The 25,723-nt window shown below is 41.7% G+C and overlaps 2 protein-coding genes across 4 annotated transcripts in view; one reads left to right on the plus strand and one right to left on the minus strand.

The window, feature by feature from the left end:
- The window catches only part of Ndufaf2 (NADH:ubiquinone oxidoreductase complex assembly factor 2), a 117,257-nt gene extending 98,432 nt beyond the window's left edge, over positions 1 to 18,825 (minus strand). Inside the window, exon 1 of the mRNA XM_055601916.1 lies at positions 18,643 to 18,825. Within this exon, the coding sequence (XP_055457891.1) occupies positions 18,643 to 18,769 (127 nt within the window). The 5' untranslated portion in view covers positions 18,770 to 18,825. The remainder of the gene's footprint in view (positions 1 to 18,642) is intronic.
- A 122-nt stretch (positions 18,826 to 18,947) lies between these two features.
- The window catches only part of Ercc8 (ERCC excision repair 8, CSA ubiquitin ligase complex subunit), a 46,609-nt gene continuing 39,833 nt past the window's right edge, over positions 18,948 to 25,723 (plus strand). The window contains exons 1-2 of one of the 3 annotated variants that reach the window (XM_055601956.1): positions 18,948 to 19,072; positions 23,527 to 23,622. In XM_055601956.1, the coding sequence (XP_055457931.1) occupies positions 18,996 to 19,072; positions 23,527 to 23,622 (173 nt within the window). In that variant the 5' untranslated portion in view covers positions 18,948 to 18,995. Of the gene's footprint in view, positions 19,073 to 19,099; positions 19,342 to 23,526; positions 23,623 to 25,723 lie in introns of those variants that run through there. The other 2 variants (XM_055601957.1, XM_055601958.1) reach the window with 2 other exon arrangements.

Below are 25,723 nucleotides of genomic sequence, written 5' to 3' on the forward strand. Positions count from 1 at the left end.
TTGCAATCCTTTCTAAACGTAGGCCACAGTGGAGTAGGAAAAGCACACTAAATACATAGGAAGACAAACATAATGCAAAAGTAAAAGTATACAAAGGCTGGACACATCTGGACTTATTAGACAGAGAAAAGGTGGGAGAGGGGTAGGTGGGGATGTGGGATAGGAGGTACCGAGAGTAACTGGGAAGGAGGAGCATGGGTTGACTCCCTCCTCTGGGATGTTTCTGCCACGGGACGGGGGGCGGGGGCTAGTAAGGACAGAACCTTAGTACCATGGGGTGCTAGATGCCCAAAAAGAGTCTGCCCTAGAAAATGGCCATGATGTGACATGGTGACAACTGACAGAAGAATAAGCAGTGGACCAGAGCCATACTTTGTACCTCTGCCTCACTCCAAAGCTGTTTTTAACGAAAGCTGTGCTGATTCTATTCTTCATTCTCTACTTACACCTCTGAAGCCAGCTTCAATCTGCCTTATATTAACCTGACTGGACATCTTCATTTTAGGTGACATTAGGCTTTTCTAATTAAGTTTAATTTTACATTTATTGTGTATGAACACGAACACATTCTTGAGAGTCATGCCACGGCGTGTGTGTAGAGGTCAGAGAACAGGTAAGTTGTAGCAGTTGGTTCTCTCCTATCAGGCGGGTCTCAGGATCAAATCCCAGCCTAGGCCATCAGGCTAGCAGAACATTTCTCTGTTAAGCCATCTTGCTGACCCTACATTTGACTCTGTCTTTTTACTATTAGAGAAACATACCTAAGATTTTTATTTTAATATCTGCGTGACTTCCTACCAGCATTTATCATCATAAAACACAAAATAAGATAATTTAGGAGTAAAGCATTAGAGTACCACTTAGAAAGTACAGAATGATAGTTGGAGATGGATGAGACAACCAAGCAGCTGAGTCTCCCTCTCTGAACAAAGCATCTCAATGTGACAGCAAAATGCCCAAGTGCCACTAATGGTACCATGCAGTTCACAATAAATCCACACTCACTCCCTCACTGCAAAGAACTTCTCCTTCACTTGCCCGGCTTTTGTTTGGTCAGGCGAGTCGCACACTTTTAATGCTATCAAGTTACAGAAGAATTGATCCTTCAAGAAGTTTTACATACTCCTTGGCAATCAATTACATCTATATTTTAATTTTTCCTTTATGCTGTCCTCTTAACGTTTTTTTTACTTAGGCTGCCAAAAATATATTATGTGAATTCCTGACACAAAAGAAAATCTTCTAGCATTCTAAACATTAACTTCTATATTATAAAAGAGAAAAACTTACAATAAAGCAAAATATATTATTAAGACATTAAAATCTTATCTTAATGTTCTACATGTATGGGTGTTCTGACTTAATAATATTTGTGCTCTGCAGGTATGCTTGGTGGCAGCAGAGGACAGAAGAGGGGGTCAGATTCCCTGGAACTGGAGTTGTAAGTGACTGTGGGCCAGGGCCACCATGTAGGTGCTGGGAATCAAACCCAGGTTCTCTGAAAGAACAGCAAATGTTCTTAACCACTGAGACAACTTTCTAGCCTTTAAACATTTACTTTCTAAAGAACTTTGGCTAAATAGTTCCAGAATAAGATATTATATGGCATACATTTTCCAAAACACACTGCATTTTAAAAAGTACTAATATGAACTGCATTATTCATCTAATATAACTTAATTGTTCATTTTTTTCGAGTGGGATTGCAATTCATTAGTCTTAATCTAAAATTATCCATTATATGGTCTCGCTAAAAAAATTATATACTCTATAGAATGCTTGTAATTAATTCACTGTCAATCCCATCTATCCCTACACTGATCTGGTGTAGATGGCCACACCACACTGCCGGAACTTGCACTCATAATTGTTTTGTTTACTTTTTTATGTGTATATGAGTGTGCCTGCGGGTGGGTTTATGTACTGAGTACAGTGTCCTTAGAGGCCAGAAGGGGACACTGGATCCTATGCAGTTGGAATTACAGTTTAATGAATTATTTTTAATTGAGGTAAAATCCACATAACATACATTTTACTACTTTAAAGTGGAAAATACAGTGGTAAAAAGCGCGCTCACAGTGTAACCACTCCCTTACCTAGCTCCAGAATGCTCTCATCATCCCTAAAGAAAACCTGTACGCAGTAAGCTGCCCCCTCCTGCATCCCAGCTCCCTGTAGCCCCGGCAGTACATACTCTGCCGCAGTGCTTTTATCTACTCTGGATACTTTGACTAACTCACACGCTGTGAATCTTATGTTTGCTTTCTTATACTTTGCAGACACTCACTGGTTCATCCACCCTGCGGCATGCATCAGTCAACACTTTATTCCTTTCACGCCTGAGTACACTGCATTCCACATGTATGCATATAGCAACATCGCATTTTGTTTCTCCATTCTTCTGTTGACAGACACCTGAGGCGCATCTCCATCTTCTATAAACAGCGAGGCTATGAACACTGTTTTAAGGTATTTGCTTGAGTATACTTTTCCTTTGGAAACACAGCCACTCGTGGAATTGATGATTGTATGTGGGGATTTTGTGCTGAAATCTCTGAGGGACCACTAAATGTTCTTCCCAGCATTCACCATCACCAATTCCCACCAGTACCACAGAGCATACTAGTTTTCTATAGCCTTGTCATCATTTTCTTTTCCTTCAGTACTGGGACCTGAACCTAGGCCTGACAGATACCAGACAAACTTCTACAACTCAGCCACACTCCCCACCTAGCCTTTTTGCTTTATTTTATCATTATTACTTTTTGGGTTGATGCAAAGTCTCCCTGTATAATCCAGGCTTGCCTTGAATTCACTGTTTAGCCCTGGTGAGCCTAAAATTATAGTCCTCCTGTGTCAATCTCTCAGTAGCTGGGATTATAGGACTGTACCACCAGGCCTAACTCACTTTTTAACTCTTTGCAATCGTAGAGGTTGTAAAGTTCTGGATTTGTTTTTCCTCAAGGACTAAAGAGCACGATGTTTCCACTACTTAGTAGCCTTTGTGTATCATCTTTGCAGATAGGCCTATTGACACTCATTTCACACACACACATAGACGCACGTCATTAGTCTTTCCATCACCGAGTTACACAAGTTCTTATTTCAGATATATACTTATATAAATATAAACAGATATACAGACACTTCATGTTGTTTTCAAGTATTTTCTCCTACAAGTTGTCTTTTCACTTTCCTGACAATGTCTTTGATGTTGACGAAGTCTAAGGTATTGTTTGTTCTTTAGGAACCCTGTCCAAGACTGCACTGGAAGCCCAAGGTTAGAGAGACCTACCCATGTGCACTACTTTCAGATGTTTTATAGGCTTAACTCTTAATAGTCGATCCATTTTGCATATGGTGTGAGTTTTGGCAACTTTATTCTTCTGCAGTGCTGTCTCAGTACCATTTGTTAAAGTGTATTTGTTCCCCAAACAACTGTCCTGACATTCTTGCACTAAATCAGCACTAAATTTTTGATCTGTTATCTCTATTTTCTGTGGCATCAGCTTAGATGCACACTTTCGGGACAGGCATCATACCAGTGACCCAAGTCCCCTTCCACAGGGGTGATCTCTGAGCTGACCATGATTGCAGCACCTTCTTCCTAGAGCTGACTTGAAGGCAAGTGAAGTTCCATAGAGTCCCACCCATCAGGCACTCCAACATAAGCTTCTATGGCCCTGCAATACAATTACTAATCTCCCTTTCTCTTCTAGTCACCATTGCTGGAACAAGAGAGATGGGAAAAGAAAAGCAATTCAGAGAAGGCACACATTCCTATTTTCAGGAAACCTATACCACCATAAGCAATAGTCAATAAACTCAGAGTAATAGATCAGGAAGCAGCTTAAGCACAGGCCTCCATAACGGTCACTAGCACACTCACAGCAGTCACATCCAGTACGAGACACAGCTCTCTTGCATTTAGGTCTTTGTTGTAAACGTGCTTTCCTGCACGTTGTGTGAGTGTATATATACTCCCACACTTACGGTCTCCAGGTTCATGAACTGAGGCGCTAGTATATAGAAATGGGCTAGTGGGAGTGAGGTGGTAAAATCCAAACCTTTTTAAAATTGTGAATTACATTTACTTTTCGATGCGTCTCTCTGTGCTCACACACATGCATGCATCACAACACACCTATGGAGGTCTTAGCCAACTTGTGGAAGTCTGTTCTCTCCTTCGATCCTGCAGGTTCCAGAGATCAAACCAGGCTGTCAGGTTTGGCTGCAAGCACCTCTGCTCACTAGGCCATCTAGCCAGCTCCCAAAGATGTTTTCACGCTGTCTGGAGATAAACTTTCAGATCATTTTAAGGAACAACGGGCAGAGGAACAAGTAAGAATTATTGCTTTTAATCTTTATATTACATCAAAAGTACAGAAAATTATTCTTTATTCTTATGCTATCACCATGTACCTAAGATCATAATTCAGCTAGCCCTGCTCTACCTAGTCCATAACTGCCTACTCTCAACACTGAACATCACGGATAAATTTATTTACAATTCAGAAGAGTACGTTTGACAGAAGACCAGTCATTTAGAGCAGCGTCTCCAACTTTAATGTACATGTGAGCTGTCCATGAGTAGCCTATTATGGTAAGACTCTAGTTCAGTAAGCTGGAGTAGGGCCGAAAATGCTGCAAGGACATACCAAGACTGAATCTATGAAATTCAGTCTCAAGGACAGACTACCAGGACTCTGAACAAAAAGAAAATCAAATGTAAAAACACCAAAAAACCCAATTTACTAAAATCAGAGAATTTATACTTTGCAGTGAAGTCTTTAAAAAAATCTTTAGTGGCTTAAAAACAATTAGCATTTTTACTTACTTAGAAGCAGACCCCTTTATTATCGGCTCCTGTCATAAAACGTTCCAGACTCGACATGGCTATACTCCTCACGCTGTTGCAGCTGAAACGACCTGCAGACCTGCATGAGGTTGGTCTCGTTAATGATCCACCATGAGAAAGGAAAGAAGGGCTCAAAGCACCCCACACCTCCTCAGGATATAAGCAGTGGCTGCTGCTGGCAGGGAGGGGCTCACGAGGCCCCACCTAACCCCCACGTAACAGCGTTAACAGTTGCTACAGGGAGAGAGACTCAGTGCATTAGCTGCCTCTCAGTTAACCAGGCATCTGTAAGGACCCTGATCCGGGATGGATTCACATCTCCATTCTGTCAACAGTGCCCTATCTGGATGTCTGCTCCTGTCTCCCTAGGAAGAGTTCATGCAACAGTTCTGAACAAAGTGATACACAGAGTTAAGGCATGCTATTAGATCCTATCTTCAAAGTCTGCTCAGAACTCAGAACAAGCCAGCCTTCCATCATCTCCAGTCTTACATGCACAACTCAAACTAAGAACTAACAATACTTTCAAGCCACCACTTATACCTGAATTTAACCATCTGCTCTTGTCCTTGTCAGTAACTCCCAAATCTCTATTTCCAAACCAGCCTTCTAAATTCCAGGCTCGTTTATACAATTTTCTGAAAATCTCTGTTTAGATGTCTAATCAAAATCTCAAATGGAACCTACAACTGAAGATCCTAATCTTACCTCTCCAATCTTGTTCCTCCTACAACTGTGTAAGCAAAAATCCTCAGAATTATCCTTAAACTGTTTTTCTTACCTCACTTCAAAAAACAAAACAATAATAACAGAACAACAACCCCAGATAATTCTGGCCATAAAACTATGATCTCTCAGCATAACTCTCTCTCTCTCTGTCTCACGTTGTGTCTCTCTCTCTCTCTCTATATATATATACACACACACACACACACACGTGTGTGCATACAACACACACACACACACACAAAAGTGCCCTTGCTGTGTCTTTGAAAGAGACTATAGGACCCTGTGGATATATTCCACACCTATGCGCCTTAAGATGGGATTGCCTCGTCTGATGTATGCTCCTACCATGATGAACTTCTAACGGTAGAGGGTCAAGCTAATGAGGCTGGCTGTTCAATCTAGAACTTAAAGTTCTTATGTTACACATACAATATTATTCAGCCTAAATGTTAGTCACCAACAGATACCGAATAAAGAAAATGTGGCACATACACTGTTCAGCCTTTTAAAGGGAGAAAATTCTATCACTTGTGACATCAGAACAAACTTAGTAGACAGTGTGTGGTGGTGTTTTGAATGAGACATGTCCCCCATAGCCTTGTGCATCTGCACACTTGCTCCCCAGCTACTGCTGCTACCTGGCTTATGATGTATAGAGCAGGCAGCTAAGCTGGAGGGCTAGAACCCCTCGAGCCTCTTGACAAGGGATACAGAGCTACAGATTTGCAGGTTACCCTGCTGCTTTTCAGTCTTGCTTTGGTGCAGCAGATTCCTCACTGTGGCCCTGTTCCTCCTGTTTGGAATGGTAAGGTGTATTCTGTGCTATTATATGTTCAAAGTATGTACTCTGCTTTTTCACTATACAGGGGGTTACAACTAGGAGACTGCATGGAGTCTCAGAAGAGACTCTCGATCGTGAAGCCGTGTTGACACTGAAGGACTGCCAGGACTTTGATGCTGGACTGAATGCATTTTGCACTGTCATGGCTCCAAGCCTACGGGGCCAGAGAGTGGGAGATGGCAGTCACAATGACGTGTTCCCCAGTTGGTAGCACTGTTTGGAGAGACTTGGGTGTGGCCTTGTTGGTACAGATATATGACTGGTGGCAGGTTTTTGAGAGTGAGAGTTAAAAGACTCGGGCCATTTTCAGCATATTCTCTCTGCTTGGTAATTGCAGTTCAAGACATAAGCACTCAGCTTCCTGCTCCAGCTGCCATGTCTTTATTCTGATATCACGGACTCTTAATCCCTCTGGAACTGTAAGCCCGAATACACTTTTCTTCTATAAGCTCTCTTGGTCATGGTTTTCTATGACAGCAGTAGAAAAGTAGCTAATACAGTTTAGGAGCCTTGTTAGGGGAAGTATATCGCTTAGGGGAAGTATATCACAGGGCTTTGATAGTTTAAAGCCCTGTGCCACTTCCAATTTGCTCTCTGCTTAGCGCTTTCTATGGAGGACATGAACTCTTAGCACCCTGTTCCAGCTGCTATGCCTGCTGCTTGCTACCATGCCTCTTCACTACGATGGACTCTTAGCCCTCTGGAACTGTGAGCCAAAGTAAACTCTTCATTCTATTAAGTGGCTTATGGCCATGGTATTTTAATCATAGCAAAAGAAAAATAATTAATATACACTTTAAGCTAAAATAACAACAACAGTAACACCGAGGCTGGAGAGAGGCTCTGTGGTTAAGAGTATTGGCTGATTTTCCAGAGAATCCAGGTTCTATTCCCAGTACCCACATGGCTCCTCACAACTGTCTGTAGCCTCAATTCTAGGGGATCTGATACCTCTTTTGGTTTCCACAGGCAATGCACACGGTGCACAGACATTCATGTAGGCAAGATGCCAGCATACATAAAATAAAAGTAAATAAATCTCTTAAAATTTATCAAGGAGTAAATGTATTAATGATAAGATTTGGAGAATATGTTCTAAAAAATAAGACAGGCCAAGAAAGACAAATACTATACAATCTCACGTATGCATGATGTAACAATGCTGCTTCTCAGGAGCTGGGGAGCTAGGCTGGGAGCTAGGCAACTGCTGGTGGACAGAAGTTCTACTGCACAGCATGGTAACCACAGCAAATAACAAACCACACTATCAACCTGATACTTGCTGTGGGATTTGAGGTATTCTCACTATAAAAAAGAAAAATAATCATATGGGGCGATATACCTATCAGCTTAGTTTAGTCAGTCTGCCATGTTAACATGTACTAAATCATGCTACATACCAGAAAGGTAAGTGCTATATAAATTTTGCTTAAAAATAATTAATCCAAAAGGAAGCCAAATGTTTTACTGGTTAAAAACAGTAACATTTACAGCAGTTGGGAAAGTGTGTAAGAATTCATTGTGTTATTTTGTACTTCTCTAAGTCTAAAATCTTGTTCAAGTTTGAAAACAACACCAAAAAGCAAAGCTTCTACGGTGATCCTCCTGTTGCAATCTGATCAGCACTGCCTGTTCCCAGCACAAACTAAAGCAGCCCTTCCAAGACCACTGATCAAATGATGTCATCCTTCTCAATGCCGACCAAGAACTGCGCTGCCCACTAAATCCACAGAAGAGGAACTTCTATTGCTCTTCTCTGAGTGGCGTGTTCTTGCTTAGACGTCAACTTCCTCATTTCATTCAAGTCTTTCTTCAGATATCAGTCAACCAAAATGGTCCTGTTAATCTATCCCACTCCCTGTACCCTGCACCACACACCCACGACTCTGACCGCATTCTCTGCACTTTCCACATAGGTGCAACTGTGTAACCTACCCTTTCTGTGTATGCTTTTTATTATGACTCCCTTCACTACACTGAGAGCATGGACTACTGAGTACATTCTTACTGGTGGATCTCAAATGCTTGAAACTACATGTGGCACACAGGGTGTCAGTAAAATAAAGGAACCACACAGAGGAGGACTTTGCAGCCAGTCCTGAAGATGGCTGATAAACTAGGATCAGATGAAAGGGGAGGAGATCCTCCCCAATCAGTGGACTTGGAAAGGGGCAGGGAGGAGATGAGGGAGGGAGGGTGGGATTATGAGGGAATGAGGGAGCGGGATACAGCTGGGATACAGAGTTAATAAAATGTAACTAATAATAAAAAAATAAATCAAATTAAAAATAAATAAATAAATAAATAAATAAATAAATAAATAAATAAATAAAGGGGCCAGTTATGCTGAACACCAATTATAAAGCAGAGGTTGTCCAAAAGAACAGTCATCCAGCCACACCAGCAACCATTTACAATTCAGTGTGGACAGACAGTAAACAAACAGGCCAACTATATTATACAAGGATCCTGGCACAGAGAGGAAGGAAAGTTGTGACTGTATTTACGTCCAGGAGCTCCTCGTTGCCTATTATCATTAACAGTATATCCAAAATAAAAACGCATCACTTCCAACACCAGACCTCTGCCCACTTATTCAACATTACAGTGCCAACCCATTCTTCAAGGCTATCCCTATTTAAAATCCATCGCCCAAATTTTTGGTGTTTAAAATATATCAGAAGATGAGTTTTGTGAAATTTTGTGAAAGATAGCTTCACGAAGTCTACAGAAGAATTATAAAATCACAAGAAAACTACGGATCTCTAAGTAAAATTATGACCAAGATAACACAGCAAGACAGGAATATGAAAATAATTCAAATGATAATGAATACAGTAAAGATTATTACAAATATTTACAAGAAATGACAATTCCCTCAAATTTTGCCAGAAATGAAAAATAAAAACACTTCCTACTCTCATTTAAAGAAACAAATGTGACTTGATGTCACGTGTTATCATAACTTTGTCAAAAGGTCTATGCTTAAAAATAAACAAAGCTACTATGCTGGGCTGAAGAGATGATGGCTCAGAAGGCCAGAGCACCAGATGCTCTTCCAGAGACCTTGTTCAATTCTCAGCATCCACACAGCATTTCACAACTGTCCATAACTCCAGCTCCAGGGGACCTGACACCCTCTTCTGGCCTCCCTGGGCACGGCAAACATGTGGCACACATGTTTATATGCCAGCAAAACACCCATATATGGAAGTAATGAAAAATCTTTTTAAAAAAATAAAATAAAATAACCAGTATTAGTCAACACACATGGGGGTGGGGAGGAATGCAGTTTCTGGGCGTGTTCCCAAAGACTCTACAGCATGCTGGAGACAAACTTGGATCTATGTTCATTGCTGCATAGTCACAATTGGTAGGAAATGGAACCAGCCTGGATATTCATCAATACGAGTGAAGAAAGGTAATATGGCATACTTGTTTAATTAAATTTTATCCAACTGTAAAGAAAAATGGAAATCTGCAGGAAAATGGATGGAACTGGAAGGTTATTGTGTTAACAAAGTAACCTAGACTCAGAAGACAAATACCATGTGTTTTCTTTCATATGAGGAGCCCAGATTTTAATTTTCATGTATGTACCAGGAGAAGGGAAAGCAGTCTTAAGAAGTGGGATAGGGGTAACAGAATACACACAACATGAAAGCACAGAGTTGGCACTGAGGGAGGAAGGCAGCAGGCAGTGGGGGACAAGGAGACAGGAGGGGAGTGCAGAAGGAGCAGCAGCAAAAACAATGGACAAGAATGCCACAATAAGCATTACTTTATATGCTAATAAAAATAGAACTCCAGAAGTCTCAGGAAGGATGGCAAAGAGGTGCATGTGATCATATTTCATTGTATACGTGTACGCGGTTCTCAAGAACACATTCTTGACCCAATTCCAAATGTAACTACAAATACATATGAGTAGCACTAAATAAACTCAGCAGGTTTTATGTATGTTACAATAAAGAATAAGAATTGAATTTCAGAAGTGGGGGAGGTGGCAAGGGAGGTAAAGGAGAGGCAGGTAAATTTTCAAACAATAAATTATATGTAAAAAATTCATAGTAAGTTATAAAGTAGAATCTCTGAACTATCTTTTCAAGATGTGAGGGATTTGATTAGATGGATTTACTTATTCCACAATATGCACACATATGTCAAGACATCACCTTGAACACCATAGCTACATACAATTTTTACAAAAGAAACCTCAATAAAGCTGTTGGAAAGACAGACTGATAATTCATTCTTAATTTTAGCAACCATCTTACAGTTGTAATTAGTCAATTTCCCTGAAGATCTTACACCTCACTTTTCATCACAAACGTCTCCCTTCTCACACTGCCATCATAAAACTCTTCATATATACATATTGTAAGAGTTATTGAATGTTTATAGTCATGAGCCCCTTAAATGTATTTAAGATTTTTATTTACTCATACACTATAAAAATGGCTTCTGAACCTTAAAGTGGCACCGACATTGAAGAAGGAAACACAGAAGATACATTAAAAAGGGGGAAATAGTTTTCAGAGCAAAGCCCTAGAAAGACACAACTACATATTAAATGAGTTATGTCTTAATAAGACAATACAATTTTAAGTATTCAACTAAGGTGGAAAAACTTAATCATCTTACGCAAAGGGTGCAGTTTCTCATTTGGACCACTAGATGGAGTCACTAGCCAGACGGAATGCAAGAGTAAAGTAGAGACAGCCTGATTGAAATTATTCAAGCTATTTTAGAACGCTTTATGCACGCTATTTTTAAATGTATATATTCCCCTCACCATTTTGTAAAAATGAATTTAGAGTAAAGTTTAGGTTAGAAAAAGTTATTCTAACGGTTGAATAATGAAACCTGGCACATAATTCTAAAGCTATTTCTCAACCCCAGTCCTCACTCAACTGTGATCTCTAAGAGCAGCATCTCAGTTTGGTCACTTGTAAAGGAACTTACACGCAGCCTCAGGCGGCAGCAGAAATGACTTGCTGAACCGAGTAGCACTTTGAAAGTCAGAAGACAAAAAACGTATCTGTCTGACTTAAAACAGCAGAGAAACTGGGCTCTGTGTGAACACCATACAGTTGAGTTCTGTTATAAGAGCACAACACCATCGTTCTTAATTCTTGTGATTTTCCCACCAATGCAGCGTCTCATGACAGGTGCTAAGTACTGTGTCTAGGAGCTGTATTTACTAATTACTATGATCGCTCTGACTGATAGTGACATTGCTGTCCTAACAATGCAAAACCCTCAAAGACAAGCGGGGCTGTGGTGCTGCATGCCTTTAATTTCACAGATTTAAAGCAGAGGCAAGGGCAGGGGGAAATCTCTGTGAGACTACAGATCTAGTTCCAGGACAGCCCAGGGTACAGAGAGAGACCCTTTCTCAAAAAACCAAAATCAATCAATCAAACCCTCAAAGACCCAGAGAACTAGCAATTCAACTCCAGAACATACTTTTCAGCCTCATTTAAAAACAGACATGACACAGTTTGTCAACCACCCATAACTAGTTTCCATTTCAGCTCAAAGATGCTGGTATGGAAATCAGAATAGACCACAGTTGCTGAGGCTCATTTAAAGCCACTGGCACGCATGACTGTCAACACCTCATCCTCACGTTGTGTTGTTGTAGTTGCAAATGTGATATAGACATATGAGACAGGAACTCAGTCATGGAGTACAGGGCAAACAGTGGGTCTTTCCTCTTCTGATGAAATTCAATCAGTATTTAAGTGTACAGACTTCATACACAATCGAGGTTATTAAGGAAACAATAAAAAAATGAAAGCGTGGAGGAAAACTACTTCTATCAAGCATTTACTCCTGCCATATTGTCCATTATTCTCTGTCCATCTTAGGTATTTCAGTTTTTCTTCTATTTTCATTATGGTTGCTGCTGCTGCTGCTGCTGCTGCTGCTGTCTGGGTAAATAGATGCTCTGATTCCACCTGGGTGTGGTGGGGAAGGCAATGGCTCCTTTAAATCAGTTTAAAGTAAAAAGCAGTAAAGAAACTGTCAACTTTGATGTTTTTGGAACAATGCTGCCACCTGCTGGACCTTGAGTCAAGTACCACACTCGAGAGAAACTGGACTACCACCTTCCAATTATTTAATAAAACCAACAAACAAAATCTCTGCAACTGCTTCTACTAACAGCAATTCATTACATAATAATGATCATTACATAATAATAACAATAATGATCGGCTGAGGTGAGAGCTTCTAAAGCAATGTATCACTACTGTACACACAACAGTGGGCGATGCGGGCTTTGAACGATTAGACAATGATTCTAAAAGGACACTATGAGGCTAAGCATATGCGCAGAAGTCTGATGATTTGATAAACTCAGTTTAGCGCTGAGAAGGCAGGCCTGTAGCTGACCCACGGTAGAAGGTGGCCACACCATGGACAGGCACTCTCATCCCTGGGAAGAGCATGTACTCTTCCAAGGCCAATTTGACTCATTCATTGAACAGTGTCTTACTTCCCTATTCTAAGATTCTTAGAACCACATCCATCTAAATAGCTTGTCCTGTTTTGACTTTTAGGTTCTGGCCCAAAAGATACCTCAGTTCATTTAATAGCTGCCTTTGCGGTGCCCACTCTATACCCAGGCACACACAGGAAGCTCAGTTAAATATGGAGAAATGAAACAATAACTCCGTGTTTAAAACGAGAACATGACCTAGTTGTAAAGATATTAAATAACCAGCATTCAGTGGAAGAACGATAACTATGGTTAATTTAAGCTCATGAAAATACAGGAGAAAGACTGCAGGTAATGGGACACTGGGAATGATGAAAATACGTTTTATTTGTCTTACAATACGAACATGTAAAATTCAAATGAATAAAACTACCGATTAATGTTTACCTATTATCTTCCCAAATCCTAGTCAATTTATAAATAAAAGAGGCTTACAGCTATGCTAGGAAACAGATCAAAGTTCCATCAACAGGTCTGAACCGTCACTAAATCAGTGCCCTGGAAGAGCCTCCTCTAGCAGCCTCCTAAAACTCTAGCTCCAGAGGATGCTCTGCCCAATTCTGGCCTCTGTGGGCACCCACATACATACGGCATACACACACAGGGGTGGGGGCAGAATAAATAACTGTTAAAGCACTGGCTGCTTGCTCTTCCAGAGGGCTTAGTTTCGGTTCCCAACACGCACATGGCATCTCACTCTGCTCTTTTTAACTTCAGCTCCACAGGACCTGACCCTCTTTCAGCCTCCTCAGGTACTACATGCACATTGTGCATAGACACACAAATAGGCAAAACACCCAAACCATTATGTCTCTTTCTCTCTCTCTCTTTCTCCCTCTCTCTCTCTCTCTCACACACACACACATACGGAAACAATATAAATGCATATTACTAAGTGAAAAAAACAATCTAAATAGTTATATATTATATAATCAAACTCTGGCTCTTGGAAAAAGTAAAGTGCAAAGACATTAAAAAAGTAAGTGATCTATCTTTCTGTTTCTGGAATACCTCACTCAGAATGATCTTTTCTAGTTCCCACTAACTGCCTGCAAATTTCATGGTTTCCTTGTTTTTTAAATGCTGAGTGATATTCCATTGTGTAAATGTACCACAATTTTTGCATCCATTCCTCAACTAAGGGGCATCTGGGTTGTTTCCAGTTTCTGGCTATTACAAATAAAGCTGCTATGAACATGTTTGAGCAAATGTCCTTGTTGTATACTTGAGCATATTTTGTATAGATGCCTAGGAACGATATAGCTGGATCTTGAGGAAGTGCTATACCTAATTATCTGAGAAAATGCCAGATTGATTTCCCAAGTGGTTGTGCAAGTTTACATTCCCACCAGCAATGGATAAGGGTTCCCCTTTCTCCACATCCTTTCCAGCATGTGTTGTCATTTAAGTTTTTGATCTTAGCCATTCTGATGGGTGTAAGGTGAAATCTCAGGGTCATTTTGATTTTCATTTCCTTGATGACTAAGGACATTGAACATTTCTTTGTTTCCTGCATTCGATATTCCTCTATTGAGAATTCTCTGTTTAGCTCTGTACCCCATTTTTTAATTTTAATTTTATTTTTATTAGTTTATGCATTTTGTATTCCAGCTGTAGCCCCTTCCCCATCTCCTCCCAATCCCAACCTCCCTCCCTCTTCTTCTCCTATGCCCCTCCCCCAGTCCAATGATAGTGAGGTATCCCAGAAGCAGAAAGACACACAGGGTATATACTCATTCATAAGTGGATATTAGACAAATAATATACAATAAACATACTAAAATCTGTACACCTAAAGAAGCCAAGCAAGAAGGAGGACTCTGGGTAAGATGTTCAATCCTCACTTAGAAAGGCAAAGAGGATGGACATCAGAAGAGGGAGAAAACAGGGAACAGGACAGGAGCCTACCACAGAGGGCCTCTAAAAGACTCTACCCAGAAGTGTATCAAAGCAGATGCTGAGACTCTTAACCAGACTTTGGGGAGAGTGCAGTGAATCTTATGAAAGAAGGGGGAGATAGAAAGAACTGGAGGGGACAGGAGCTCCACAAGGAGAGCAACAGAACCAAAAAAATCTGGACACAGGGGTCTTTTTCTGAGACTGATACTCCAACCAAAGACCATTCATGGATATAACTTAGAACCCCCACACAAATGTAGCCCATGGCAGCTCAGTGTCCAAGTGGGTTCCCTAGTAATGGGAACAGGGGTTGTCTCTGACATGAACTGATTGGCCTGCTCTTTGATCACCTTCCCCCTGGAGGGGGTTGGGGGGAGAGCAGCCTTACCATGCCACAGAGGAAGACAATGCAGCCACTCTTGATGAGACCTGATAGGCTAAGGTCAGATAGAAGGGGAGGAAGACCTCCTCTATCAGTGGACTGAGAGAAGGGCCTGGGTAGAGAAGGAGGGAGGGAGGGTTGGATTGGGAAGAAAAGAGGGAGGGAGCTACAGGTTAGATACAAAGTGAATAAACTGTAATTAATAAAAATTTTTAAAAAATGTAAAAACACTAAGTGATCTCTACAGATGAAATGGGAAGGAGAAAATGGTGAAAACACTAATGCAAGACACTGGCAGAGTGTGGGAGAGGGAAAAAGAGACTATGTTAGTAAGCTTTTCTGTAAGCTTAAAACTGATCTAAAAATAAAGCCCATGTGCCAGGGAGATGGTTCTGAAAGCAAAGGTGCTTGCTTCTAAGCCTGACAACTGGAGTTGGAACCCCCAAAGCCACAGAGTGGAAGGAGAGAACTGTCTTCTCTCCCAAACCATCTTTTGATATCCATAAGTGCACTGTGGCACAATTGTGCCCACATATATGCACATAATAAATAAACAAGTCAATATTAATTCAAAGCCAATCAATGTATTTCAGTTTGTGAGAGAAAACAATCTTAAGATCCACTCACGAAAAGAATCTAACAGGGAACAAGCAAGGAACTATTAAGCTTACAAAGGGAATTTTAGAAGCTGAATTAGGGAGATGGTTCCATGGGTAAAGTGCTTGCTATACAAGTGTGAGGACCTGAGTTCAAATCCCCAGCACCTGTGTAAAAAGCCAGCTCAGTAGCATGTGCCTGTAATCCTAGTGCTGAGTAAGAGGAGACAAGAAGATCCCCAGGGCAACCTGGCTAACCAATCTGGCTGAATCCATGAGCTCAGAGTTCATATAGAAACCCTGCCTCAAAAAATAAGGTAGGTGGTGCCTGAAAAAACAGTTCACACTCATCTGTGACTTCTATATACAGATACAGGTGTATATACACACACACACACACACACACACACACACACACACACACACACAAGCATGCAGTCAATAAAAATCCTAACACTGGGGAGGCAAAAGGCAAAGGCAGGTAGACAGCTCTGAGTTCAAGGCCAATCAGGTTTACACAGTGAGTTCCAGGTTCTATACAGTTCCAAAGCTCTATATAGTAAGGCTGTTTCAATGAAGAAAACAAAACAAAACAAAAACAACAAAAAAGTATCCTTCATAATATTAAACACAATAAACCTCCAAACAAATACAACAAAATATATGCATATCCCCTATGCTGAAAATAAGTGAAAAAAGAAATCAAAGAACCAAGCAAAAGAAACCCAAAATTAACTCAGGTTGATTGTGACATTAAATCTCACTCTCTTAAAGCACCATTATCCAACTTATTTCTCTTGAGCTCCAAAAATGTCTTGTGATGCCAGATGAGTATTTTATTCACATTTTATGGGGCAAGTTAGAGCTACTGAGCTCATTTGAAAACCAGATGATAGCAAAAGGCTAAGAATCAGTCATCCCTCTGGGGAAATAAAAATTAATGTTCACGCAAAAATATACATGAATGTTTGTGGCAACTCTATTCATAAGCACCAAAATCTGGAAGCAGCCCAACCGTCCTTTAGTGGGTAAATGTACAAACTATGGTGTATTCTTGACATGGAATAGTCAGCAATAATAACTGCTGATATCTCAATGGATCTTGAAGGTCTGAGTATGCTGAATGGAAGGTAACATTTTCAAAAGGTTACATATGCTATCACTCTCCAAAAATTATACACGGTATAATATTCTCAACAAGAGAAAACTCTGACATAAAGATCAGTTACCAAGGTTACCAAGTGAGAGAATAACTACTAAGGGCTAGCATGTGAGGGATGCTGAAGCTGGTAACTATGTTCTGTATCCTGACTGTGATGAAGTTAGATGAATCTCCAGCACGTCAAAAAGTGAAGTGTGTAACCAGTTTATAGCACTTGAATTTGAAAAGAAAATTTCTGCTGCGTCTGCTCTGTGCATTGCACACGCCTGTGTGTGCCAGTGTACATGCCTGTACACACATGTGTAGAGGCCAGAGCTGGATGGCAGGATCTTCCTCTATTCCCGCTGTCTCTGGGTTGGAAACTTGCCTACTGGCTAGGCTGACTGACCATCTGCCACCCACCCTTCAGAGCTGCCTGTCTGCCCACAAAGCTAGCGTGCCGGGTACATATAGCCATGCCTGGCTTTTTATGTGGGTGCTGGACATTGGGGCTCATCGCCTCCTGTTTGCTGATCAAGTGCTGAAATCCAATGGGCCATTTACTCAGTCCTTGAAAACAACAAACAAAACCAAACCTCAACTTAGTAGTAGTAAAATGAACCGTAAAGAAAAACTATTCACCTCTATGTACTAACTAGTTGACTAAATTGAGGAGAGTGGACATACCAAGTGTTGACAAGTATGTGAGACAACTGAACCCTTTAGCATTTCTGGTGGGGGAATAAAATGGTACCATCACTGTGTTTCTTTTCTTTCTTTCATTTTTGGGTGTTTGGGTTTTTTTTTTTGTTTGTTTGTTTTTGTTTTTGTTTTTTTTTGTTGTTGTTGTTGCTGTCATTGTGGTTTCCTTCGAGAATGTTTCTCTGTGTAGCTGTCCTGGAACTTGCTCTGTAGATTAGGCTGACCTGGAACTCAGAGATCCGCTTGCCTTAACCTGCTGAGTCTAGAGACAAGGAGAGACTGACTTGTCCCTTAGCTTAGGCTCTAACCCAACTTCTTTCTCTTTCCATGTCTGGGAGGGAGGGGTAGGAGGAAGGGAAGGAAGGAGGGAGGGAGGGAGGGAAGGAAGGAAATGAACATCTTCTCCCCTGGCCTCCCCCCTCCCCCCACAGAGTTTCTCTGGGTGGTCCTGGCTGTCCTTGAACTCGCTCTGTATACCGGCTGAACTCAAACTCAAGAGATCCACCTGCCTCTACTTCCCCAAATCCTGGGATTAAAGGCGTGAGCCAACACCTCCTGGCTAAAACGAAACGTCGCTTAACTCCCCCTAACAACCCGTTCCACTTCTTGAAACTAGCTGTAGACAAGCGTTTCTGAAATTGACCGGGAAAGGAAACGGGAACTGTTCATTAGAAAGGATCTGTGTGTCCAGATACTTCAGGTTACCAGGAAGGCGACAGATCGGGCGAGCGCCGCAGCCACTGCGCCACTTGGGAAAGATAAACTCTTAGGACAGCGGGGAGCTGAAGACTGAGGCTGGAAACTGGCACGAAGCCTTTCCCGAGACTCCTCGCTCAGCCCCTCTGACAGACCTCGGAGGACGTGGTCCAGACTCCGTCGTCCAAGGCAAACTACCGAGCCCTCGGACCCGGGACAGGGACCAGGACACCCGAGGCCCGGCCCCAGAGAGTACGGCGGCTGCTACCCGCCCGGGACGCGCGCGTTCTCACCTCTCCAGTTCTTGTACTGGGCGATGTAGTAGTATTTGTTCCCCAGATGGTCCGTGCCCACGAGCTCCCTCACCTCCCTCGACACGGCGCCCGACACAAGGCGCAGCACACCCCGCAGCCAGCCCATGCCGGAGCGCGGCTCGAGCAGGGACTTGCGACTCTGCAACAGCCACGAGACCCCGCCCACGCGAAGCCCCGCCCACGGCTCGGGGTCCCGTTCTCGCGCCTCCCAGTAACGCCGCTCCCCTTTGGTCACGTCGTATCGCCGATTGGCCAATGGGAGCCCTTGTTGTTCCGCGCTCCGAGTCCTGTCATGGCGGCACCCAGGCCTCAGGCCGGTGAGTGCAGCCGAGATGTTGAGTTTTCTGTCCGCTCGACAGTCGGGCTTGGAGGACCCTCTTCGCCTGCGTAGGGCGCAGTCCACACGGAGGTAAGGCACGCCTTGTCGTTTCCTCTTCCGGTGACAAGTGGGACTCTGAAGCGGGGACTTAGGGTGGCAGGACCAGTGGGCCGAAGAGGAAGTCTCAGGAGGCAGAAGAGAAGACCCGCGTGTGCTTGGAGGGGAAAGTGTGAAGACCGAACGCAGGTCACCGTTACTGTAGCTTGCTGCCTGCTTGAAGAATGAAGTTGAAAGCGAGAGGGGGTCGGCTGGATAACTGTCGCTCCAGGAGAGACCTGGTGGACATGCAGGGCAGTGAGGTAACAAGTGGAATGAAGAGATATGGAGCATATCGGGTGGGTGGAATTTGATTCTCGCGTGTATGGCTTGTGAGTTGAATGCTGATGGCAGAGTCGGCATTTTCCCAACGGAGAGCTCTACTTGCAATTTTGCACTATTTTGAAATATCCCGTAGGATACCAGAACATGACAACTGGCTTTCACCAAAGCAAACAAAACAAAACAAGCTTCAGCGGAAGGGGATCTCTTCTTGTAACATAATCTCTCAGAAGTGTTCTCTTTTTTTTTTTTTTTTTTTTTTTTTTTTTTTTTTTTTTTTTTGTCCTATTCTAGTCAGTCAGAACTGAGTCACTAGTTCTGGCTTGCTCACAACCAGCGAGTTACCTAAGGCCACCAATCCTAGGAATTAGAGACCATTGGAAGTCGTTTCCAGCTGACTATCTGCTTTCTTCTCTCCATAGAGTTTACCTACCCAGTCTGCTGGGCCATGACCTTTGGCTCCACACATACGCTGGCCTCCAATTGACTCCTCAGGGGCTACTGACCCTGAGAGTATCTCTATGGTGACTTTCTGGGAGCTCAGAATGACAAGGAACAGCTCTTATGCCAGCCTCTGCTTTCTGCCCAGGGCTGGGCCAGCGATTTGCCTGGTGTGGCTTCTTTTTCTGGAAGGTCCTCCCCACCCCCACCCCCCCACACACACAATGTATTTTGACTCCTCCCAGTAATGCTCCTCTCTCTCTCTCTCTCTCTTTCACTGCTCAGGGCACATGGAGCTGCAGTGAGATGCTCCCCTTCCACTTAACATATATTCTTGCTCCCAAATGACCTCCCTTTGGTGCTGAGGGATGGAAACAAGTTGATCTTAGCCTACGACTCTTTAAAAGAGTCTGGGAAGGGAGGTGAGGCTGGCCTGAGCTGGTTGCCTCAGCTTCTCAGGCCAGGTAGGTTCAAGCAAGTTAGGAAGGAGATGAGGATACAGGAAACAGTTTTGTGTCCTCTCACCAAGGCTTGGTCCTGTGTTAGGTGCAGTCATGAGCTCTGGCCTGGCAACCCATCTATGCTGGAAAACACACAAGGACACCTAACAGGGACTTGAGCAAGCTCAGCCACCTGGAATACATCTACTTTGGGGTCCAGAATCATCACCTTGTCATGGGTTCATGGTCCCACAGCAATTACCAAGGAATGTGGCCTCTGAGGACAGAGCAGTGACTTTGAACTCCAACCCTGTGCCTCTGTGCACTGCCTGGCTTCACAGGCCTCCAGCAAATATGCCAGTAAGCCACAGGGACCCAGGCCATCACCAAAGAGCCCTGTCCACAGGTCAGCCCTATTGTTCCAGGGACATGCACCTTCCTCACCCATCAGGTGTTCAGGGCAGGTGCTGTCACTCTCAGCACTCAGGTAGAGGGACATTCCATTTGGAGCCAACACCATGACATCCCCAGGTGGTAAGGCAGTTCCAAGAGCAGACTGCTATATGATATCCCCACCCTGTACTGAGCTTCTCAGGCCCTCAGAGGCCCCTGCTTCCACTTCCGTTCTGACCTATGACAGTACTGAGGATTGAACCTAGAGCCTTGTATATACAAGCACTCTTCACAGAGCTGCAGCCCCAGTGTCCTTAAAGATGAAGAACACTGGCGTAAAAATGAGACAAAGCTGTTCAGATTGGTTTATGCAGAATAGCTGCTTTTTTTTTTTTTCAAAACTAGAGGAACTTTACAGCAGGAAAAAAAATTTCTGACTCTGCTAATGCTAATTTTACTTATTTATGATCTAATTTTAGTGTCTCAACTATGAATATAAAAGAATTGATGTTATAAAAACTAAGCAGACCACTTAGGAAATACACAAGCCAAAGAAATGATTTTAAACAAAATACTATTCATTAAGGCCTGACTGAGGTGATAATTATAAGAGATTAAGGGATAAAAAACATTCGTGCCAATGTTCTCTGAGATGCTCTGGTTCAAATTATGAGACAATGGAACTTTTTATGCTTCCAGATTATTCTCATGTGCAGTCAGGATTAAATACTAATGCCCGAGAAAGAATGGAATGAAGAGGTGTGTATGTGTGTATGTGTCCAATCTATCTTAATTTCACCCAATTTAAGATAGAGTAATGATTGGTGTGTCGAGCCCACTGTAAAGTAAGGTTGCTATCTGTGGGCTGACGACCTTTCTTACATAAGAAGGCAAACTGAGAAGGAGCTTTGCTGGGGTACCTGTCTCTGCTCTTGCTTGAGTTCTTGACCAGACTTCCCTCGGATGTTAGACTATGACTGGGACAGTTAGCCTGGTCAACTTTTCCCTCCCCAAGTTCCTCTTGGTCATGGTGTCATCACAGCAACAAAAAGCAAACTGTTAATCTTAGTAATCAATGAGGAGATTGGCAGTTTGTAGCGAATGTGTATAGGAAAGTGGACAGTAGTAGGGTTAATGCTTGTTTACTGCAATGCATTGTCACCAGCCGAGAAGTTGGTGTCTCTGTGGAGAAGAGATTTATTAAGCACTCTTTGAGCTGTGCTTGCCTCCTCCTGGCTGGGTCACTTCTTGGTGTGAAGCAGGATCTCCTCTCCTCTACACTGGGCTGATGGTCACCCTCCCTTCTGAGGCTAGATCAGGAGCAGCCTTTTATCCTTTGCCTTTTCAGTGTTGGGAGAGCTGTGAGGGATCCCAAAGGAAGTGTCAGGGTTGTTTGTGTGTGTTGGGGGAGGGGTGTACCTCTAGGACACTTGAGACTACTTTTTTGTTTATGTCCACAAGTTTACCTTCATTGATTTTCCTAGTCTATGCCAGTTTCTCAGAGGGCAGCACTAAGAGCCTTCTCATGGCCAGCTGTTCCCATTGTGTCCCACTAGACTTTCATGTCCAATATTTCTGCTTCTTATTTCTTTGGCAGACTTTTATTTTGTTGAATAATTCCTTTATTAATTTTTGTAAAATTTCATGTGGGGTTTTGTTTTGTTTTCCAAGACAGGGTTTCACTATGTAGCCAAAACATTTTGGGTGGCTGCTTTGAAATAGTCATCACATAACTCCAAAGCCCATGTTATCTCAGCTTTGGATGCTCTTGGTCTTCTTCTATGGAAGTTGAAATTTCTGTGATTCTTCATATACAGAATATGTCTGGATTGTATCCTCAATATTTTGAACAGTGTTACTAGGCTCAGGGTCCTTCTTTACTCTATGAAGAATACTGATGTTTTTGTTTCATTTGTAACTTTAGATTAGATTTAGACTACAGTTCCCACCTCTGTCTGTGGACTATGGTTTCTAAACCTTTTAGGTCTGCCCAGGTGCATGCCACTCATAGGTCAGGCAGTGACAAGTGGCAGTTGGCTGACTCTTGAAAGTCTTTTGCTGGATGTTCAGGATTAGGTCCAGGAATGAGGATGAGTCATGGAGCTTGAAAATTATTTATGATGTGTCCTTCCTGATCTATGTCTTTGCTGTGATTTCCCAACTTGTTAAAATTCCCATCTTGGTCCTTCAGCCAGAAAATTTGGCCTCTGGTTACTGTTGTACACATTTGCATATTTGGGCCTAGCAATTCCATGTTTAGGCCTAAGGCAGAGCTCAGAAGAATAAAGACAAGCTTTAAAAAAAAGATCATGGCACTAATGAGAAGAGAAAAATAATTCACTTCGTTTAAACTGCAGTGTTGAAAATAGTTTGCATTTCTACACTTAAGAATCTTTTAAATTGTGTGATTCAAACTTTTATCCACTGGGTGTCCTCAGTCAGGTTTATCAGAACTTGGACTTTTCCTGAAAGTTCATCCGTAGATAATTTTAAGGACATTTAATTTAAGAGGGGGGTCTCATATATCCTGCACATCAGATGTTTTTATTATAATTCATAACAGAAACAAAATTATAGTTATGAAGTAGCAATGAACATAATTTTATGGTCAGAGGTCACTACACCATGAGGAATGTATTAAATGTTGACAGCATTAGGAAGGTTGAGAGGCACTGTCATCTAAAGTAATGTTTCAAGTGAGATATTTGCATGTGGCTGTTGATAGCTTGTGTTGTAGAGGCTTCCACTGAAAATATGAACACCTTTAAATGTGGAAAGAAAGTAAAGACGTGAGTATTTGTGGTAATCTAGGTAATCTTGGGGAAATAAGCAATTTGTGTTAAATTTTTTCTAGTGTTAAGTTTTATCTTTTTCTCTCTTTAATTTTTGAAGGGTCCTAGGACTGGAGCTAAACAAAGATAGAGATGTTGAAAGAATCCACGGCAGTGGAGTTAACACTCTTGACATTGAGCCTGTTGAAGGAAGATAGTAAGTTATATCTTCACTTTTCTTTCTAAGTGAGATGCAGTCAAATCTTGCCTTTTCAGATTTATTAGTAAAGATCTCTTTAAAATATTTTTAAATTGTAAATTGTAGCCTTTGTTGAATAGCATTTAGTCATTTGAAATAAAAACTCCAAACTACTGTGGCATAAATATATTCACGTTAAACCTATAAACCAGGAATTTATGTTGATGCAGAAGGCTTTTAAGTGCTAGGATGTGTCTTGAGTACTCTTTTAAAATACAGTTGTTACTTTCAAGAAGTCTAATGGGAAGTGACATATAAAAAGCATAAATGTGTTTGGCAAACTCAGTTGGAAGCAAACAACCTTACTGAGTTTCTAACGTACCAGCCCTGTGAGCCTGTGCAATTTACTTAACCTTTCAAGTTTTCAATTGTCTTAGCTATTCAATGGAAATGATCATGTTTAACCTATTTGTCATAAGAATTTGAGAAAATCTGTACTGAAAGTATGTTTAATTGTTTCACCCCATTGCCCACACTGTAGCTGGATGTGTTCCTGTACTGATAACCTGTTGTCACACCACACCACTGACTGTGGAGGGTTTCGGGGTGGAGGATGCAGCTCAGTGGCAGAATGTATGACTTGCGTGCACAAAGTCTGGGTTTAATCTAGGGCAGAATGAGGAGAAAAGAAAGGTGGTAAGGCATGTGGGCCCAGGGCCTATCATGTTAGCCGAGGATGTAGTTCAGAAACAGACTCTCAGCTAGCGTGTACAAGGCCCTGGATTCAAGCCCCAGCATGACAAGGAAATAAAACAAAATCAGTCCTTATGCTGTCTATAATTCGATCATGTATATAAAAAACCCTAAGGAAAGTAGTTTCTCATGTTACAGTCTATTTAGTAGTTGTCCTAGAGTTTTTGTTTCCTAGTAAACTGTTGTCGTTTATATTAAAATTAGCCAGGTGGGTTTGGTAGACTTGTACTTTCTACTTTCACCTTCTGCCATAACAATAGCATTTAAAAAATGTGTGGTAAACAGTTCTCTACTTAGCACATGGCTAAATTTAAAAGATGTTGCACAATAATTCTTTTCTTTCCCCTAGCTTTTCAAGGCTTAACATACTATTTCCTGTTCAAAGACAGTTGAGGGGCACTTATTGATAAAATATATGCAGATCCAAGGAACAAAGGTTAGCTGATTGCTTTTGGTCATTGGAGCCAATAGGGAAGATACACTAATGTTCCAGCCAGCCATTTGGCATAGTGATTATATAACCTGTGAGTAACCAGTTAACAGAGTCAGTAAGAGCTGGTGGATTACAGCTTATATGTGAAATGTGTTTGAAGAATGTAGGCTGAAGATGTCATGGTGCATCAAAGTCTGAGCCACATAGCATAGTAGCTTTTCCTTTAAGACATGGTAAAAGCTATAACTGTTTATTTCTTTGTTTGCTAAGATATACCACATTTAATCCTGTTTAGTAGCAAAAAGAAATAAAGCTGAAGATATATGTCGAAATGAAAAATGACTATTTTCTTTAAGAAAAATCAGTATATGTGTAAATTCTTCAGAATTATACTAATTTAATCACCCACTATGAATACTATAGCTAAAGCACTAAAAACCACAGGCAAAATCAGAACACATAGGTCTGCTAGATCAGACTTAGTTCCAAGATTAGGTGTTATTTTAAGAAGACTATCTATAAACTATTTTTAACAAGTTCAATTACAGAGAATACATTTGCATACCCTTATGAAGATTAAAATTTGTATATCTTCTAAATTCTTTTAACTTATTCCTCTTTTGTAAGTTTTCTTTTCTATATGAAAACAATACCCTACCTCTTTAATATGGTCATGATTAGCAGAATACTAACCTCATCGTTGTCAAAACCAAGAGAAATTAGAAATAAATGAAGAATATTCCAGAAATGAACCAAGGAATAAGGGATACAGGCAAAAGTATACAGGGTGTAATTCCTTAGAAATAGAAGGCAAAAAGCAGCGAGAACATAAAGATCAGAAAGAGAGGAACAGTCAAGAGTGAGCTGTAGCTCAGTGATGTAGTGCTTGCCTCTTGTGTGTGAGGGCACAGGTTCAATCCCAGCACTAACCCT

This window comes from Psammomys obesus, unplaced genomic scaffold, assembly GCF_907164565.1.
Source record: "Psammomys obesus unplaced genomic scaffold, mPsaObe1.curated_primary_1811, whole genome shotgun sequence".
Classification (NCBI taxonomy): Eukaryota; Metazoa; Chordata; class Mammalia; order Rodentia; family Muridae; genus Psammomys; species Psammomys obesus.